At 36.5% G+C, this 21,758-nt stretch overlaps 1 protein-coding gene across 6 annotated transcripts in view; it reads left to right on the forward strand.

Annotated features, from left to right (window-relative positions):
* The first annotated feature begins 4,873 nt into the window (after positions 1-4,873).
* Positions 4,874-21,758, forward strand: part of CLEC1A (C-type lectin domain family 1 member A) — a 29,685-nt gene continuing 12,800 nt past the window's right edge. For all 6 annotated transcript variants that reach the window (XR_012017741.1, XR_012017743.1, XR_012017744.1 and 3 more), the window contains exons 1-5: positions 4,874-5,188; positions 15,427-15,525; positions 17,057-17,233; positions 18,936-19,087; positions 21,254-21,372. Coding sequence is in view for 2 of the 6 variants with exons in the window: in XM_072799074.1 (XP_072655175.1) it covers positions 5,074-5,188; positions 15,427-15,525; positions 17,057-17,233; positions 18,936-19,087; positions 21,254-21,372 (662 nt within the window). In the remaining 4 variants the exon portion in view is untranslated. The remainder of the gene's footprint in view (positions 5,189-15,426; positions 15,526-17,056; positions 17,234-18,935; positions 19,088-21,253; positions 21,373-21,758) is intronic.

Here is a 21,758-nt window from a genome sequence, read left to right on the forward strand (position 1 = left end):
CAGGGAATGCTGGCCTTGCAGAATGAATTTGGGAGTTTTCATTCCTCTTCTATTTTTAGGAAAAGTTTGAGAAGAATAGATATTAACTATTCTTTAAATATTTAGTAGAGGGATGCCCGGGGAGCTCAGTGGCTGAGTGTCTGCCTTCAGCTTAGGGCACGATCCTGGAGTCCTGGGTCCAGTCCCACATCAGGCTCCCCAGTGGCAGCCTGCTTCTCCCTCTGCCTATGTCTCTGCCTCTCTCTCTCTCTCTCTCTTTTTCTATGTCTCATGAATAAATAAATAAAATCTATAAAAAAAAATGCTCAGTAGAATTCACCTGTGAAGATAGCTAGTCCTGGACTTTTGTTTGTTGGGTATTTTTTGATTACTGATTCAATTTTAATGATGGTAATTGGTCTGTTCAAATTCTGTATTTCTTCCTGCTTCAGTTTTGGAAGGTTATATGTTTCTAGGAATTTATCCACTTCTTCTAGGTTGTCAAATCTGTTGGCACACAATTTATCATAATGTTCTCTTATAATCTTTTGTATTTCTGTGGTGTCAGTTGTTATTTCTCTTCCTTCATTTCTGATTTTATTCAAGGCCTCTTTCTATCTCTCTATCCTTTCTTTTTTCTTTTTTCTTTTTTTTTTTGAGTCTGGCTAGAGGTTTATCAATTTTGTCTATCTTTTCAAAGAACCAGCACCTGGTTTCATTGATCCATTCTATTGTGGTTTTTTAGTTTCCATATCATTTATTTCTGGTCTAATCTTTATTATTTTCTTCTTTCCACTGGTTTGGGGGTTTTGTTTGTTCTTCCTTCTCTAGCTCCTTTAGGCATAAGTTTATCTTAGGTTGTTTGAAATTTTTATTGTTTCTTGTGGTAAGGCCTGTATTACTATAAACTTCCCTCTTCAAATCATGTTTGCTGCACCCCAAAGAGTTTGGATTGCTGTGTTTTCAGTTGTTTCTTTCCATGTAATTTTCTATTTCTTTTTTCCAAATTGACTTATTCATTTTTTAGTAGCATACTATTTAACCTCCATGTATTTGTAGGTTTTCCATATTTTTTCTGGTGATTGATCTCTAGCTTCATTGCCTTCTGATAAGAAAAGATGTATGGTATGACTTTGATCTTTTTGAATTTTCTGAGATTTGTTTTGTGGCCTAATATGTGATCTATTCTGAGAATATTCTATGTGCACTTGCAAAGAATGTGTATTCTCCTGTTTTATGATGGAATGCTTATGAATATATCAGTTAAATCCATCTGGTACAGTACGTTATTTAAATCCAAGGTTTCCTGTTGATTTTCTGTTAAAACATCTGTCCATTGATGTAAGTGGGGTCTTAAAGTCTCCTACTATTATTGTATTGTATTATTGTATTGCTTTATGTTTCTTATTACCTGTTTTATGTGTTTGGGTGCTCCCATGTTGGATGCATAAATATTTATAGTTGTTATCTCTTCTTTTTTTTTTTATGATAGTCACACAGAGAGAGAGAGAGGCAGAGACACAGGCAGAGGGAGAAGCAGGCAGAGGGAGAAGCAGACTCCATGCACCAGGAGCCCGACGTGGGATTCGATCCCGGGTCTCCAGGATCGTGCCCTGGGCCAAAGGCAGGCGCCAAACCGCTGCGCCACCCAGGGATCCCGTTGTTATCTCTTCTTGTTGGATTGCCGCCTCAATGATTATTTGGTGTTCTTCTTTATCTCTTGCTATAGTCTCTGTTTTATTTTTATTTTTAGATTTTATTTATTTATTCATGAGAGAGAGAGAGAGGCAGAGACGTAGGCAGAGGGAGAAGCAGGCTCCATGTAGGGAGCCTGACGTGGGACTTGATCCCGGGTCTGCAGGATCATGCCCTGGGCGGAAGGCTGGGCTAAACAGCTGAGCTACCAGGCTGCCCCAGTCTCTGTTTTAAAGTCTATTTTGTCTGATAAAAATATTGCTAGCTTTCTTTATACATCCATTTACATGATCAATGTTTCTCCATTCCCTCATTTTCAATCTGCATGTTGTCTTTACGTCTGAAATGAATCTCTTATAGGCAGCATATAGATAAGTCTTGTTTTTTATCCATTTCATCACTCTTTGTCTCTTGATTGGAGCACTTAGTCCATTTACATTCAAAGCAATTATTATAAGCAGGGATTTATTGCAATTTTGTTACTCATTTTGTGGTTATTTTTGTAGCTTTTTTCTAATTATTTTTCTACTCTTGCTCTCTTCTCACACAGTTTGCTCATTTACCTCAGTGATATACTTAGATTCCTTTCCCTTTATTTTTTGCTGATCTATTGCTGGTTTTTAAATTTGTGGTTGTCATTAGGCTTGTATAAAGCATCTTCCTGCTTTATGGCAGTCTATATAAAATTGATGATCAATTGACCTTGAACCCATGCTTTACTTCTCTCCTCCCTGCGTTTTAGGTATATATTGTCATATTTTATGTCCTTTTATTTTATGAGTCCCTTGACTGCGTTTTACAGATATACTTATTTTTACTACCTCTGTGCTTCCTACTTTTCTTGCTCTTACTTATGGTGTTTTTTCCACTCAGAGTCCTCATCAATATTCCCTATAGGGCTGATTTAGTGGTCATGGACTCCTTTAGCTTTTTGTTTGGGAAATTCTTTATCTCTCTTTCTGTTCTGAAATATAGCCTTGCTGGATAGAATATTCTTGGCTGCAGATTTTTTCTTTCCTTTCAGCACTTTGAATATATCTTGCCATTCTCTTCTGGCCTGCAAAGTTTCTGATGAAAATTTCACTTATAGCCTTATGGGGTTTCCCCTTTATGTAAGTGTCTTCTTTTCTCTTTCTGTTCTTAAAATTCTCTTTTCCACTACTTTTTGCCATTTTAATTACTATGCATCCTTGGGTTGATTTTGTTGTAGGTTCTCTCTGTATCCTGGATCTGAATATTTTTTCCTTCCCCGGGTTTAGAAAGTTTTCAGCTATTAAGTTTTCAACTGAATTTTCTCTTCTTTTCTTTCTTTTTCCCTATAATGTGAGTGTTATCACATTTGATGGAATTGCTGAGTTCCATAAGTCTGTTCTCATTTTGCATATTTTTTTCTCTCTCATCTGCTCAGCTTGATTACTTTCCATTGTTCAGTACTCTAGGTCTCTAATTCATCTTTCTGTTTCCTCTAGCCTGCTATTTATTCCATCTAGTGTATTCTTAATCTCATTTGTTGTGTTCTTCATCTCTGATTGGTTCTTTTTAAACTCATTATTAAGGGTCTTGCTGATGTTTTCCACTCTTTTCTCAAGTTCTGTGAGTAAAGTTATGATAAATACTTTAAATTCTCTATAAGATATATTATTTATATCTGTTTTGGCTAGGTTTCTTGTTATGGTTTTGTTCTGTTCTTTATTTTTGGGACATATTCCTCTGTCTCCTCATTTTTTCTAACTCTCCGTGTCTGTTTCTCAGTGTTAAGGAAGTCAGCTACATCTCTTGCTCTTAAAAGTATGGCCTAGTGCTTCAGAGGTGTCTCCTATGTGTGTTGTGTGGGCCTTGCTTTTGAGTTTTGACTGCTTTTCCTTCAGTCCAGTCATTTGGCTCTTTTTCTTTGTTGTGGACAGTGTTTGGCCTTTGAGGTGTTATTAGGGGTCCACCTTGGGTTTGACTTGAGTCAAACCAGGCATTTGCCAAGATTCAATAGCAGAAAATTGCAGGGTACTTTCTCTGTATTATCCCCTGAGAAGTTTTCATTCGTGAGAAGGGCCTACAATCAAACCCACAGTCTGCCCCCAGCCACTGCTGGGGCAGCTCTCTGACTGATATATGTGCTTGTCTCCTTTTATTCCAGGGCAGGTATCATTTTAGAGTGATATTGGCCTATATTTGGGGCTGTTTGCACACTGCCAGCCTTGTGGCTGCAGTTTGAATGGACTCTGCCCAAGAGTGTATTGGAGCAGACATGCCACTGGTTCTGGCACTGGCCAGAGTGGAGTCCAAAGTTTTAGCAATGTGCATACTGGCCTCCTTGCAAAATGATCTGTCTTAACTAAGGCATATCTGTAAAGCATATATGGGCAGGGCACAAAATTTTAACAAAGTGTGTGTTGGTCTTTATGGGACCCACTGCCACCACCAAAGCTGGCCCAGGGTCCTAAAAGTGTGTGGGAGCAAAAGACTGAATGTTGGCCAGGTTTGTGTTGGTCTTCTCAGAGATGCCACCTGTGGTGCTGAGACTGAGACAAGATTACCTGGAAAGGGCAAATCTTCTGAAGCAGTGTGGATGGGTGGATTGCTGTGGGTTAGGGGTATGTGTATTAGCAAATTAGGCACCACACTGGTTCCTGCTGGTGGTCATTCTTTATGCTGAGGGAAAATGGCACCTGCCAGCTACTCTGTTCCTGGGGAAGTCCAACAGGAGAACACTTTTAAAGCTAATACTGCCACTGACCAGCTATGTGACTTTAAAACAACCTCTTCATCTAACTGGATTTCAATCTCCTTTTTATGTAAAATGAGAAAAAGTACAATCAATAGATATTCCCAAAAAGACTGTGCTGACATTCCATGTATATGATGCTTTATACTATGCCTTTGGAGAAAGGAAGAGACTGGTTCTATGATCTCTTCTTTTTTTCATGAAGGCACAGAAGTTAAACCTCATCTACTTGACTGAAGGAATATCTGGTAGATAAGAGACTAGGTGATATATATATATTTTGTCTGATTATTGCTCTGCAGAGCCTCAAGGAATCTCTGTGTGATTATATGAGCTTGCCTTTTTTACACTGTACTTACACAGGAATTACAAATAAATGAACAAAGGAGATTTGAGAAGGGCAACCCTTCAATAATTGTTCAGACAGAGACCGCCCAAATAGAAAACACATGCTATTTCCCCTCTGCCTGACCAATTTGGCCTTCAGAGTACAAGTTCCCAGGAGAGGGGCTGGGCCTCTCCAGGCAGGAACTGGAATCAGAGGCTCCCCCTGCTACTCGCTGGGAGCGAAGAACATTAGGAATGACTTTCAACGCCATAGTTCCTGTACTGTCTCACAGTAGCCACGCAGCTTGGGGACAATCAAACTGCTGCTTAGCCTCACCTCAGCAGGAATCCAGATGCAGGCCAAGTACAGCAGCACGAGGGATATGCTGGATGCTGATGGGGACACCATCATGAGTGTGCAATCTCGAGCCTCTTCTACAACCCAGCAGCCAGAGCTCAGGCACACAGGTACTCTGTCTCTGGGAGTCCAAATTGGTCGGACTCTTGAGCAATCTGTGAGATAAACTATCTTTCTGAAGAATGTGCGAAGTGAGGGAAAGAGAAAGTGTTTTCATGACTTACATTTATGTGTAGCTGTGGACTTCGCACAACTCATGTGCCTGTGTATGAACATCTGAAAATTTAAACTCAGTATATACACAGATGTTTGTTTTTTCTAAGATTCAATTGCTGGCACAGTGGTTTTCTTTTCACTAGCTTTGAATTTATAGCTTTGGAGGAAGGTTTCTAAGCAGACACATCAGCTCTGGTATTTTGTTGTCAGAATTCTGCATCTTAAAGTTGCAAGGCCTTAGGAGAGTCATATTAGGCTTTATCATCTGTGAAATGAGGGAAGGATTAAAGTAAACACTTTTTAAGTGTCCCTTTAGCTCTAAAATTCTGTGATTTGATGATCTAAATAGTGGTCTCAGCTGCAATTATATCCCACCCCACTCCCTTTTATTATTTTTCAGTCCATAGAAGAGAGAATTCCCATATATAGAGAAAGATCTTATTTCCTGGGAAACTCAGCATATATATGTAAAACATAACTTATTAACCTTATACTCCAACCATTTATAAGAAAAGTGTTTGATATATATGTGTTTAGAATAATTCCAGGTACATAATTCTCGGTATATACATGTTTACTATCAGTTATATTTTATAAGTAAAGAAACCGAGGCCCCAAAATACTTGAGTAACTAGTCCGATATCAGTTTGTAAGCGGCACACCTGGTATTAGAACCTAGTCCTGTCTGTGTTCCACTGTGAGGTTTTTCCATTAAAACTCAAGTGACAGGGGATCCCTGGGTGGCTCGGCTGCCTTTGGCCCAGGGCCCGATCCTGGAGTCCCGGGATCGAGTCCCGCGTCGGGCTCCCGGCATGGAGCCTGCTTTTCCCTCTGCCTGTGTCTCTGCCTCTCTCTCTCTCTCTCTCCCCCTATGTCTATCATAAATAAATAAATCTAAAAAAAATAATAATAACATTAAAACTCAAGTGACATTTCTGCCTTACATTGACTGAGTTGCCCAGGAAATAAGATCCTTCTCCATGTATATGAATTCTCTCGTCTAGGGACTGAAAAATATATTTTTAGTACTATGTCAGAGGTGAATTCCTAGAAATAAAAGTATAAGTTGCAAGCTAAGTAACAAATTGAATATATTTTTAAAATATTTTATTTACTTATCTATTTATTTATGAGAAAGAGAAAGAGAGCACAAGCTGGGGGAGAGGCAGAGGGAGAAGCAGACATCTCGCCAAGCAGAGAGCTCAACATGAGGCTCCATCCCACGACTCTGAGATCATGACCTGAGCCAAAAGCAGATGCTTAATCAACTGAGTCACTCAGGCCGTCCACAAATTAAATATTTTTATAATTCAATTCAAATATCTCTCTTATAAGGTGGTTAGAGTAAAAGGTTGATAAGTCCTTGGCATATTGCAGACACACCAGAAATGTGCATTACCTTTCAATATTTCATTCCTCGTGAATTCTTAAGTGTTCTGTGTCAGTTGGCATCATAGAGATGCCTGTTCAGTGACTGTATGTCCTTTCTCTTTTGACCACATTCAGGTGTTCTTCACCTGTATAAATCTGGGCACATATCTTTTCATTGTTCTCTTCCACTTCTTTATCACATAGCTTTTAGGTTTTCTTCATTTTCCCCTGTTAAACCTTTCCATTCCCATTCTATTCATTGAATGATCACCACCTGAGACTCACTGATATGATTTTATTTTATTTTTTGCTTTTTCCTAAACTATGTACTCAGTTGTAAGAAGATACTGGAGATTTCCAGCTTCCTTGATGTGAAGCAAAATGACAATTTTGGGATATCAGTTTCTGTAGGCACCAGATACGTGTAATAAGATATGTTTTCCTCCAGCAAATCCTGTGAAGAATCAGCTCTCAGGGCTGTGGTTTTAAGTGGCTTGTGTATAACTTCATATTTCACCTTTGACTAGAGCCAGGAACTCTCACAAGGATTGGTGATTAGCATAATAAGGAACAGGGTGTACAAATAAGTTCTACTGAGCTCAAGGGTGAAGAAGTAGGTGGGGCAGGATAAAACACTTGCTGAAAGATCTGGCAATCTTTCCATAAGAAGTCAAAACTGAAGAAACAGTAGGAGTAGAGGTTACAAAGAAGTGTCTTGAAGGCCAGCCTCTGAAAATAGTTATCTTCCCTTACACGTATGATACCTTGTTTTTATCTTGTAATAATGCAAATATGTAGAGGAATGCCACAGAAGTTTAATTATTTTTTAGGAAAATGATTTGATATAATTTTGCTGTTTAAAATAACTGAGCAAAAATCACTGCAGGAATATTTTGGCAATGCATAGGATTTAAATTCAACATAATATTGTTGAATAACTTATAATAACCTCATGAATGGAAATTTTTTTTTCTTTAGAATTAGTAAAAACAAATTATGTACACTCATTTGTCTTCTAGATTTTCATTTTTTAAATATAAAAGTTATGTTCATCTTTAAAAATGCTAAACAATTTAGAAGATAAAAGGAAAAGTGAATGACAATGTCCTCATACCTAATTCTGTATTTTTGGAGAACTATAAGCAATGTGTTTTGGCGGGGGTGTAGAATTGGAGAGAGAGGAAGCTGGCAAGAAGGAAGTATGGGAAGTTATGAAGGGCCTATTATGTTATACTCAGGTATTTTGATTCTAATTCAGTAAAATTAACTCATGTAGGGATTTAAGCAGGGAGTAACATAATGACTTTTGTGTTTTTAGAAGACCATCTAGGCTGTAATGAGGAGGATGAGTTGAAGGAGTAGGAAACTGGATGAGCTAATAGCTAGGTATTTTACATTAGTCTAAGCATGAGATTAGAGGAATCTGAACTGAAGTAGTATAGGAATGAAGAGGAGGAATCAGATGCCAAGGAGGTGGAGTTGATATTTTGGTAAGAATTACACTTTCTGAGAATGAGCAAGATCACTGAAGATGACAGTGTAAAACAAAAAGACAAAAAACCCCAAAGGAATAGAGTACCTAGGAGAGAATCTACCAAATGAAGGGAAGGATGAGTGAGAGATTCCAAGAAAAGCTACAAAGAATGATTGGTAGTGATAGAAGCCGACCAGGAGAGAGAGACATTAAGGAAGCCAAGAAATAATAACTTCATGAGAAACAGAAAAGTCAATGATAATAAATGGTGAATTTTAAAAATAATAAACAGTAAATACTGCAGAAATTTCAAGTAAAAGAAAGGCTAAAAACAATTTTTTGTTTTAGCAATAAGGAGAAAATGGATTATTGGTAATTCTTAATAGCAAGGGTTTGAAAGGAACATAGTCAAATAGGAAAATAAATAATTTGTCATTTTCTTTTTTAAAAAAATCTCTCTTTGAGGAACCAGCTATAAAAAGAAAATATAAAGTGTTAAATCTGAGGTAGAATGAGTTTTTGTGAGCGCATTTTAGATTATTTCTTTCTTTATTTGACACAGAGAGAGCTAGAGCATAAGAGAGGGAGAGGGAGAAGCAGGCTTCCTGCGGAGCAGAGAGCCTAATATGAGACTCAATCCTAGGACCTTGGGATCATGACCTGAGCCGAAGGCAGATGCTTAACCAACTGAGCCACCCAGGTGTACCTAAAATTATTATTATTATTATTTTTAAAGATTTTATTTATTTATTCATGAAAGTCACAGAGAGAGAGAGAGAGAGAGAGAGAGAGAGAGGCAGAGACACAGTCTCCATGCAGGGAGCCCAATGTGGGACTTGACCCCAGGTCTCCAGGATCACACCCTGGGCCGAAGGCAGCACTAAACTGCTGAGCCACCGGGGCTGCCCAAATTATTTTTTAAGATGTGAGATTCTAACTCAATTGAAAAGAAGTGCAGCAAGAGCATGTCACAGTAATAATGTACTAGGGAGACAGAGAATAAAATCACTGATAGGCTAAAATTTCTACTGAAGACTAAATATAGACCTATCAAAAGAATATGAAAATCTATTTGGGTTTACAAAAAAAATTAAAACCTTTTAATGATAAATTCAAGTTCTATTTTTCTCTACCTATATTAATTATAATATTCTCAAATTTTTCTAGCTTCATTTCCCCAACTAAAGCATTAACTCTTCTTTGAAGTGTCATGGCATAAATCACATCTAATTGATTCAACAAATCTTTAATGTATGCCTACTTAATATCAAGTGGTACTGCAGGCATAGGAGATCCTTCTCTTTTATTGAAGTATAGTTGACACGAGATGTTAAATTAGTTTCAGACGTGCAACATAGTGATTTGACACCACAGGTGTAGCTACCATCTATCACCATACAGCGCTATTACAATACCATCCATTATATTTCCTATGCTGTACCTTCTATCCCTGACTTATTCATTCCATGGCTTGAAACCTATACCTCCTACTACCCTTCATTCATTTTGTCCATCCTCCCACCTGCTCCCTCTCTTGCAATCATCCATTTGCCTTCTGTATTTATGGGAAGATCCTACTTTTAGGTGTTTGGAGAAATGGAAGGAATAATTTGAATTAGTTCTAAGAAAATGCATTTAATGTTATTGAATATATGTAGGAGACCAAGAAGCAAGTAGAGATGAATAAGTTACCGACTGTGTTTTACTCATGTGGGTATCTTTGAATGAAATGACATTCGCTCTTGTCGGTAAGCCTGAGTCCAAGTTTTTCAGGCAGAGCAAGATGGGCACTAGTTATCAGGCCTATATGTACAGAGATAAAGGTAGATAGGTAGGAGCTAGCTTGGTGCAATGTATTTATTGGTAAAATTAAGAAAGACAAGAGTTCAGAGGGAAAAAATGAGGTGCGAATTTAGAACAGGATAAGATCATTTGGTGAATCATTAGCAGATGATTCAAACACAATGGCAAGGTAGATTATTGGCAGAAAGAATGGTTAGCCATCAAAGGAAGGGGTATACGAGGGGGCATGTGGGCAGATGAGGCTAAAAAGTGGGACTTAATCCTACTATGCAGGCTCTTTTATAGCATGCTAAGAAACATTTTTTCCTTAAGGAAGAAATTAAATTTACACCCTAGAAAGTTCACCTTGGGGATAGAGTGGAGAATGTATAATTGTAGGTGGCTATTCCTGAGATATTTCACAATAAAGAAGTGAAAAGTAGTAAGCAGTTAAAACACCAGAGTCTTTCTACAATTTCATAAGGAACTGGCATGTAAGGGCAAATATTAATGTGGGATTTGTTGGGAGGATGGGAAAATTATTTAAAATATTCAGATCTGGAAGGACAGAATTAGTACTTCTGGCTCCATCATTTACCAGGTGTGCAAACCAAAGGAGACTAAGCAACTCCTAGGTACAGTAGTTTTCAAAAATCCAAACAAAAGTGAAAAATAGGGCTCTCTTAAATATTTTTTGGATGAACCCAATGAAACACTACTGCATCCATAACACTCAGGAGTTGTTATCAGGATCTGTGTGTCCTTGGGTAAGCTCAGCCCCCTAAGACTTGGTTAACTACCTGTAAAATGGTGATCATAGTGGTATCTATTCATGGGGTGTTGTAAGATATGAGATAATGCATATAAATCATTTATCTTAGTAACTCAAGGAGTGTTAGCAATTGTTATTAATAGTCATGTTATTTTTGAATCTTTCATAAATGAAACTCCTTAATTGGAATATAAAATTGACTCACCTAAATTTTACTCTTTTTCTCTCTCTCTACATATATATTTGACTACATACCTATATTTTCACGAACACCAGAAAATACCCTCAACTCATGGAACCTTGAATATTCTCCCATGAGATTTATTATGTGCCATAAGTGAGGATCACGGAAATAAAGAGAAGTTGCTAAACAGACAACATTTAAAAATTTAAAATATATCCCAAAGTCAGATATGCAATCTGCAATATCTCATGATTAAAAAATATTAAAAGTAATTTCCGAAATATTATGAACTTCATCACCAGTCTAGTCCTGATTTGTCTGTGAGTTCTGGTCAAGAGGAAAAATACAAAGTGTGGTGTTAAGCATGACAGTTTAATCCTGGTTCTGCCCCTAGTTTTTGATGTGGCTTTCTGCAAATTATTTAAATTTTCTTGCTTTTCCAGCTTTTATTATGCTTTCTATTTCAAAGTCATACTAACAGACCACGTCTGGTAATACATGCTTCATTTCTCATAGGCCCTGGGAATGGAAGTCTATAAAATTTCCTCTCTCTGATGCCTGATGAAGACTAACTGCTCGTGTATGACAACTCTTCATCTACAAAGTTTCTTATTCTTACAAAGGAATTTGTGTTCAAAACTTAACCTTAGCACTGTAGCCTTTTATAGAATAGTTATAGTAAAAGGATACAGGAATTTTTTTTCTATATATATCTTATTATTCCTAAGGATGTTTATATCATTCCTTGCCCTGTCCACACCTTTTTCTAAACATGCCTCAGGAGACAGCATAGGGGTTCTCTTCTAAACACTAAAACCACAATAAAGCCAAGCCAAACTGAAGCACCTCCCAGGCAGCTTATTTTTTCTTATTTTAGGGTGGGGATGGTCCCTAGAGAGAGACCTCATTATGATCAAGGCACTTGGAATAAAGCTTAGGGATATTAAATCTATAGTTAAAAAATAGTATCATCATCAAAAAAAAAAAAAAGACGTGAAACATTTTTGGGGGGTTTTGTAGCTTCAGATATAGAATTTAGTGATTCATCACTGCCATACAACACCACACAATGCTCATTATTTCAAGTGCCCTCCTTAATCCCTAACACCTACTTAACCCATTCCCCCTCCTACCTCTCCTAGAGCAATCCTCAATTTGTTCTCTGTTTTTTTCTTTCTTCTTCTTTTTTTTTTTTTTAAATGAAACTTTCAACTTCATAGTCTTTCCAACATAGAAGCTGGATTTCCTAGGAAATGACCATATCTGCTATAGAAATTCCTTAGGGTTGTGTTTTTCTGGGTTTTGAGATAGAAAGAGATTGTGAATATTGAGAGAGGGAGGCAGGGAGGGAAAAAAAGGAAGAAGGGAGGAAGGGAGAGAGAGAAGAGAGTCAAAATAGAAAAATTTCCAAATGACCAGGGAAAGATGATTCACTAGAATGGAATTTTTAAAACTTTGTTTCTTAGCAGAAGATATCGTATACTTTTTTCATCTCCTGTCCTAGAGATAACCTTAGGAAGGATAATGTATTTATTCTTTACATGGATAGAATTATTATTAAATAATATTCTAATTCCTTAAATCTGTACCCTCACTTCACAGTAAGGTTTTACGATTATTCTTTTTGATTCTCTGGGCAGAAGATCAGCACTTCTCTTGCCCCAGTATTACACAAGGAAAAGCAGGTTTCTTAAGGGATAATTTGGTTGATTTCTACAGCTGTTCTTTTTCTTTTTCCTCTTATTATTTATAACTTTGGGAAGGGAAATATCAATTATAAAAACGAACAATATTTTAAAAATAGTTTATGCCTGGGGCACCTGGGTGGCTTAGTTGGGTAAGTGCCCAACTCTTGGTTTCTGCTCAGGTCATGATCTCAGAGTCATGAAATCATGCCCTGTTTCCAGCTCTGCTCAGCACAGAGTCTGCTAGAGATTTTTCTCTCCCCTCTGCCCTAAAGAGAGGATTTGTTCTCTCTTTCAAATAAATAAATAAATAAATAAATAAATAAATAAATAAATAAATAAAATCTTAAAAAATAGTTTATGCCTTTCAGATGTGTAATAATATAAATAGGTTTGCGCAGGAGTAGATAGGCATATAACAGATATTTATATATAGGCAACACATTCATTCAACATTAATTGAGTTTTTTTCATCTGATGTTCTAGGTGCTAGAATTGATATTCTTCTAGTGACTAAGCAGACTATAATAATTAAGACAGCTATAAACCAAAAGAAATGAATAAGATATATAATATATTTGATAGTAATAAGATATATGGAGAAAAATAAAGCCATCTTGGTGGTTGGTCCACATATGCACTTGTACTTCTGGAATCTAGAGCCATCCACCTACTTAAGTTTCTTGGGCTATACAGAACTCTCAGGAGACTGGGGATTTAGAAGGGATGTTCAGCTTAAGCTATATTCTTGTTCTTTTCTGTGCTTCTGATTTGAGATACTCTTAAGTATCCTTGAGAAACCAACAGTTTCCAGGAAAAATTTAGACCAAACCATATAGGTCAGCTAATTGAAGGGAGAAAGCAAATCTCTCCAATATCTGTTCATGGTTCAGAATCTTACACAAGTCAGTGAATAGAGACCAGTATGGTTAGAAGATGAATTTAGTTGAGTCCCCCTTCTGCTGTCGGAAATACTGCTGAAAGATCAAAAGATTTTTATAAAAATCAACAGTTTAGATAATCCTCTGTGCCTCTGTAAAAATTATATAATTTAAGTAATATTAACTTTTCACAATTTCATTCTTCATTCATATCTGCATTCAAATATGTATTTGGCCCTCATGTGCCAGGCACTACTTTCCGTACTGGAAATATACTGGTGAACAAGACAGACAAGATCACTGTTTTCATGGAATGTACCTTCAAGGAGGGGGAGGATAGAGATGAAAGAAACAAATGAAAGCCATGAAAATATTAATAATCTTATTTTTACAAAACATATGTAGTGGCTTATATATTAGAAATGAACTCATGGAGCACTCCCAAGGATGGACATTTAAATGGAAAACTGAGTAGCAGAGTGTAACCTACCAACAGCTGCTCTGAGGATTAATTAATGCAGGGCAGAGGCAGAGCTAATGGAAAGGTACTAGGACTGGGACAAGCTTGTTTGTTTCAAGGATAAACAGAGGCCACTGTGTGTAGAGCATTTGAGTGAGGGGAGAATAGTTCAAAAAAAGGATGAAAGAACTAGGTAGGGTCCAGAAGAAAAAGACTCATAGAATTTTAAGTGCAAAAAAAGCTATTTGAAGTTTTTAAATTGAGAAATAATCAAATTTTAATTTTGTTAAAGAGAGAAATCTGAGTCTCCATGAAAAGTGGTTTGAATTTTATTCTATCTTTAATGCAATCCACTGAAAGTTTTTAACGGTGATGATTATTAAGAGAAATTAAGATTCAAATTTTAAAATTTATCAATCTCAATGTCTCCATGATTTTTCCTTATTTTCCTGCTGGATTGTAAATTCCAAAGGATAGTAATCACATTCTCCGTTTCCATACTACCTTTCCCACTTATCATTCCCCATTGGGAAATAATATGTAACACAAATCTCTATACCTAGAATACATTATGTAGAGGACTTTGCTAAAGAGGAGATGAATTTATATGTTTTTAATCTTTTTGTTTTAGAACATGACTTCAATTCCCAAGGAAGTAAAACGCAGGTCTTGGAGACATCAAAATTTTTTTTAGGGTGTTGCTCTCCTTTGTTTCATTTTAATCACAATGCTAGATGCAACAAGTACCTGAGAGGATGAGGGTGGAAGGTTCTCCCTTTCCTCATTGTCATTTAGATTGACAGCTAAACGCACTAGGTGATGGGTTCATTGTTGACTCAGTAGAGCCTCCGCAATTAGCACAAGGCAAACTCGTGGGGGTGTGGCATTTATTATTTAACTTCAAAATTGAGATAGCTTAATTCCACCCTTGAGAAATTGATGATCATGTCTCTCTATAATCCATTTTTGCTGAGATATAAATCAAATGAGTGAATAAAATCCTCACAAAAGAGGAACTTTCAACAAAGAAATCCCAAAAAAAGGAAACAGTAAAATGATCATTTCTCTTTACTGACATGCAATTTTCTTACTGACAGCACATACGGAACTCATTGGGGAGGTGTTTTGCAAAACTAACAACGAACTCATTTCATCTCTTTGATGATGTGAAAAATTGTTCCCCGTTCAGGGATTTCCACGTCTTTTATAACTTAAATTTTGACAAAAAGATGGTTATGCAAGCAACTTTATAAAGATAAGCGCAATGCATAACTTGATTCCATGTGAAGTAGAACTGAGGCTTGTGGGGCTCCGGCAATGGGCAGGGCTTGTGAGGGAATACGGCTGTGGAAGTGAGGATGGCCATTGGACCTTTTGATAGTGCTTCTGAGGCCAGAGGGAGTGTTATCTAGCCCCTGGTTGCTGTTGTTCTTTCCCAGAACCAGGTCTTCTGGCTTACTGGTGGCATAGATCCAAGAGAAAGAAAAAAAGTGAAATCTTGCCGTTTCCTTTGTTCCCTGCAGGGCACCGGTCTCCCTCTTCAGTGTGGCGTCCAGTGGCCCTGACCTTGCTGTCTTTGTGTTTGGTGCTGCTGATTGGCCTGTTAGCCCTGGGGCTTGTGTGTAAGTCTGCACTCTGACTTGGGGGAGAATTCTGGTTCTAAGTTGTATCTAGGATGAAGAATATTTGTTACGGATTTTTTAAACTTTAATTCTGGAGCCTGTGAATAATTCAATGTACCTTATTCTAAAGCACTCATTGAAATGAGTAGTGAAAGAAGCATTAAAATACAGCAATCACTTGCCAGCTAGACTTTTACATTGTGTTTGAGATAGGCAGGTTTTGTCTGTTTGTTTACATGTTGGTATTTAAAATCAGCAATTTTTTTGAGGAGGGCAGAGGGAAGGTCTATGGTGAGGGAGTGGCATGGGGTGTGGGAGAGAATCTTAAGCAAGTTCCATGTTAATCGCACTAGGTTGTCCATCTGAAAACTCTGAGATTCCTGACCTAAGCTGAAATCAAGAGTCAGATGCTCAAAGGACTGAGACCCTAAAATCAGCAATTTTTATGAATTTAGCCCTCTTTCATTCTACAAAAGAGTACAGGAAATGGTTTTTGCTCTTAGTATGCATGACCCAGCAGCTCATACAAAGGGAAGAGATTTCATTTATATCTACTCCCTCAATATAAGAACAGATTAGGTCCTTAATTTCTACAGTATTTTTCCAAAAAGTCCAGGAAATAATAGAATCATTTTGCAAAATCTTGTGAAAACCAAACAAGGAAAAATGCATGTGAAAAAGTCTTTAAATTTCACACCAGTAAAGACAAGTTCAAAAACTAAAAAAGGAAGTGGGTGGATTTGCCTCATGGCATTGACACTACAGTAATATTGCCTGAGCAGGTGAAAAAGGTGGCTTAAGGTAAAAGGTTACATTGAAGAGCAGGTCATTTGTTTTCTCTAGGAAATGTTAGAAATTTTCCTTTGTTATTATAATTTTTTAATTAAAAAATATATTTCTTAGTGTTTCTACCATGGCCCCCCAATTTTTACTTCATTTTGATATAAATTGTTTTATAACCACCATTTTTATGGTACATAAAGCAACTATAAAGCAACTTTCATAAAGGATTTCTCAACTTAGATTTAGAAATCTGGAATTTAAACCTAAATGTTGAAATTTTCCAGTCAAGTGATATTAAGGAAATTGCTTGTTCTCACTGAGCCAAATTGGAAGCTATAAAACCATGGAAATGATAATATGACTATTTTAATGAATGAATAACAATATATAGTACATTGTCAATAATATGTTAATAGATCAATGGATTTGTGGTTTTAGGTTAAGCAGCAGTTTAAGAGCGCACACAAAATATTTATTGAGCAGTAAATATGGTTAAGGAATTTAGTCCTGAAGTTAGAAAGCATTACTATGATTCTACATATTCCGATAAAAAGACAGATGTAAAACATTAATTTGCCTGAGACAATGCAATTTACTATGTGCTACAGTTGAAACTTGAACACAGACAATATGAAATCTCAGAGTATGAGATCTTAAACAATATGAGGTTTTGTCTTCTCTATATGTGAAAAGTAGAAAGACAAATGAAGAAATCAGCTGTCCAGTCTGACTTGGTAACCTGGGTTAGTTTTTCAGATCTACCAGCTTTCCAATACTCAGCAAGACAGCATTTCTCACAAGGAAGAAAGATTGGGGAATCTCTCCCGACAGCTGCAATCCCTCCAAACCAAGAACAGGAAGCTTGCAGAAATCCTGCAGCGTGTGGCTGAAAAACTGTGTCGTGAACTCTATAACAAAAGTGGAGGTGAGTCGTGTGTGATCACCTCTTTCTGCCCTCTGGCTAGCTGTCATTGTAGAGCTGACTTTCCCATCTGTGTGCCTGGGCATCACATGTCATTTAGTTAGTTGTCTGGCAAACTTCATGAAGAATTTGGACACTTAGGTCATCCCCAGTTATTGGAACTGTTTAGTTCGGATATGTCTGTGTTGTAATACATAAAAGGATTCTTCAAATTCAGACATTTTAAATAATAAAAACAACTAACTGCAAATAACCAAAATAACACCGCAAGTGAATAAAATACAGGGTTATTTCTCAATTTATCTTGGCACATAAAGACCTAACAGTAGTATACATTTCATAATGTGTTCATAAATCTTTTCCCCTTAAGAAGTTAATGAGCTCATAACTATAGTTCTCACATTTTAAGAATCATACAGGGATCAGGTTAAAAATGCTCCAGGGGGAGATGAACCATGCTTTGGTAACCACAGCTGGACAAGGCTGAAAACATCATCTCATTCCTGTGCCTTTTCCTCCCGTCGGTTTTGGGTTTCATAATGTCTAACTCTATTCAAGTTAGCCTTTCTCTTCTGTTCTGGTCATCTTGCATGGAGAGGAAGCAACATTCATTCTAAGTTGCCACTTTTTATTTTTCTTTCCAGGACTTTAAATTAGGATAAAGTCTTCCTCTTCCACTTCCCACACTAACCAGACAGCCAGATTGTGTGGTTACCCAGTAAAATAACACCCGCAGGCACACTTCCACTTCTCTAAGTGATTCTTTTCCACATGACTAGTGATCTCACTTGTTACAATTTTCTTTCTTTTCTTTTTTTTTAATTTATTGAGGAATAATTGACGCATGGAGTTGTATATATTTAAAGTGTACAACACGATGATTTGATATACCCATACATTATACAGTGATTATACACTGGATTGTTTTTAAAATATAGACATTTTTATGAAATGATTGAGTTCCCATCTGACCATAAGGGACTTGATAACAAGTCACAAATCTCAAAGGCCCAATGCTGTGTATCCTCATCAGTGTAAAGACCATGGCTCTCAGGGACTAGTTCCTATACTTACAGCCTCTATTCATGTAGTCTACCTCACCCTTCACCTGTGCACTTACTTCTCTGACTTTGGTGCCCATCTTAATTTCTGACACATGGAAATTTACCATTCTAAATCATACTTTACTTAGCATTTATGTCTTTTTTTCTCAAATTTTATTTACTTGTCTTTAGAATGAGAAAAGAGTCCATATCTTATTGGTATACATATACTGCATTTTAAAAATCCTTTGCAATTATATAAGAAGATTTTGATGAAGAAAATTGTGGAAGCTTCAATTGTTTTTTAAAGAAAAGACATAATGAGTTTTTGAACATATGAAAGTTCTTTATGAAATTGAATATGCTCTGTGTGCTGAATTATATAGGGCAAGAAACAAGGAAGTTCCAATCATTCATTGCTAGATTCCAAATTCCATGAAAGCTGTAGTGTCTGCTTTAACTTTCACCATATACTCAGTACCAATTAGTTTCTGGCATATAGAGTGTTTAGTAAACATTTGTAGTTATCATTTGTGGGCAATTAAATATCTAAGAGAAAGGAAATTGATTCTTTTTTGAGTCATCAAGTACCATATAATTTCAGGAGAGGAAAGATCGCACACCTGGATAAAAAATAACACTAAAATTGGTTTCTTTCCAAGAAAACAGATGCAGCCCTTGTCCAGAAGAATGGAAGTGGCATGGGGACAAATGCTACCGGTTCTATAGAGAAAGCAAGAGTTGGCAAGGCTGTGAATATTTCTGCATTGCTGAGAACGCGACCATGCTGAAGATAAACACACAAGAAGTGTTGGTAAGATGCTGATCAGTGTTTGAATTTTTCTCAAAAAGAGATTCTTAAAAGACCTGTACAAAAGAGTCAAAGGAGTCAATGTCCCTAGACTTTTGTACTTACTGCAATCAAGACCTAAGCCTTATTCTTATTGTTTTGAGTGATTCCCTGAGGTACGTACGTAAAAGGAGTTCTCCTCACTACAAAAGGCGTTCTCTCCATACCTTAGAAACATGAGAGGAAACTCTCCAAAATCCCCATCAGTCAGAAATGAAAAAAAAAAAAAAATTCCCTAATTTCTTACCTCTTTTAGTTTGGGAAAGAAGGGCCCAATACTGAGGTAATGTCAGAAAGATGAAAATAACATTTCCTATTCTTCCATTATAAAAGGACAAGTTTTTAATTGAAAAAAATTTAATTAAATCATTACTATAACCTGCAAATAAACATATTGTCCTTCAGAAGTTTAAACCTAACATAGACTAGTCGAGGCAAATGTGAAAGTAAAATTATAAATTGGCATGTATTAAGTATACGTAATTAAGATAAACTTCTAAAATCATGTCATTGTTCTCACCCTTTTAAAAAATATTTATTATTCCTTTGAATTTAATCTCTTAAGCAGTGTAACTGTTATTTATTTATCATTGTTTTAGCAGAAGTCTTGGCACAAAGTAGTTTATCAATAAGGGATTATTTAATCGAAGTAAGTGCCCAACTCACTATGTAAATTCTTAACATCCTTCTAGTTACTCTTAATTCCTACCCACTTTTCTGAAATCTGTGATGAATGCAACTCTGCAATATTTCTCATCTACTAAAATAACATTCTTTATACTTTCTTAATGGCTCAATTTAGGCAGAAAAGGAGGTAATTTATTTAAGACAATGTGTCCCTACCATAAGCCCACCTAGTTTTTCTTATTCTCTTTGTTTCCTCCACTTTTAGCGTAAAAGAGGACTCAGATATATAACTGAATTGTATTACATATAATGGTAGGAAATATTGTGAAAGTTATACAGTGGTTTTGTCTCATGCACTTCAAAGATTTGTATATATTTAAGTAATTTTCATATGATTTATTTTTAAAAACTTTTAATTTGAAGTGTCTACCATACAATTGGAAATATTTTCAACTATACTTTTTTTTGATATACCTACTAGATGACTGTTGCTAAGTGATAGTTTCATATCTATTTCCAATAATCTTTTATTGAACCATATGTCATATGTCATTAATTATCTAAAGGGTTGAGGACATAAAACAAAGTATGTATCCTTAAGGAACTCATAGTATAATGGAAAGGAAGGACATTAAAATTGATAATTATAATAAATTTAAATAATTTCTATGTTAAAGGGTAAGGCTGGATAGAAGGAAGAAGGTAACTTAAAAAATATTCAATATAGAGGGGTGCTTGGATGGCTCAGTCTGTTAAGCATTCGACTCTTGATTTCAGCTCAGGTCATGATCTCAGGGTCATGAGATCAAGACCCAAGTCAGGCACTCCCCTGAGCATGGAGTCTGCTTGTCCCTCTCCCTCTGTTGCTCCCCTCACATCGAATAAATAAATAAAATCTTTTAAAAAATTCAGGATAGATATATATGAGTATAAATGTATATATGAATACTATACAAAAATATAAATGCACACACACATATATATATATGAAAAATTTCCCTTTCTCCCTTTCCTTTTCTGAGACATAAATCATCTTTCCAAATTTTCTCTTACCTCTTTTTACATTAAAGTATAATTCATTATTCTTTCCCCCTTTCTGGCCAGTCCCTTTTGCATATGTTTATAAAGAATACTTTCCCCATTTTTACCCTCTTCTTTCCATATTCTTCCATTCACCCCATGAGTAAATCTGCCCCCATGTTTTTAATATAAATCTTAGTGTTTACTCTGTGACTTGAAAATAATGGGTTATTTATATATTTTGATTGATGTGATTTTGGTTTTAGAATATCAGTATATCTTCCATACTTACAAGATAAATTCTTTAACTTGGACAAACTGACCTCCGCACACACACTTTTTCTCTCAAGTGTACTATGACCTATATGGGGCAGGACTCATGTGTTGTTCTCAAAGTAAAAGTGCTGGCTGGCCCTACACATCTCTGTGTATATATAGTATAACATCTCTAAAGCTAAAGATCTTCTTGTGTGCCTTTCACAGGACTTTGCCATGCCTCAGAGCTACTCTGAGTTTTTCTACTCTTATTGGACAGGGCTATCCCGCAACGGCAGTGGCAAGGCCTGGCTGTGGATGGATGGAGCCCCTTACTCCTCTGAACTGTAAGCCTTCAGAACATTTGATGAGAAAGGCATTTAACAGAGAGCTTTCACTTGAGGGACTGAGTTCAGCAATTTGCTTCAATAAGCATTAATCAAACATCTGCTTTGTATTGGATACTGTGTTTATAAGAGGATGTACAAAGGTGTATAAAAATAAAACACAGTGCTTGCTTTTGAATGGCTTGTGAACCAGTGAAGGAGACATACAAAATGTTAGTAAAATAGTAGGGGCAGTTCTCTGTCTGGGTGCTTTCAGAGTTTTTATTTCAGGGTCTGAAGTCCTTTAGAGCATTAGTAATTAAGTGTCTGGGCTCTGCTGAGGGAGGATGACAGAGACAGAGATAAAGAGAGAGAGAGAAGAAGAAGGAAGAGGAAGAGGAGGAGGA

Source organism: Canis lupus, chromosome 25 (genome assembly GCF_048164855.1).
Source record: "Canis lupus baileyi chromosome 25, mCanLup2.hap1, whole genome shotgun sequence".
Taxonomy (NCBI): Eukaryota; Metazoa; Chordata; class Mammalia; order Carnivora; family Canidae; genus Canis; species Canis lupus.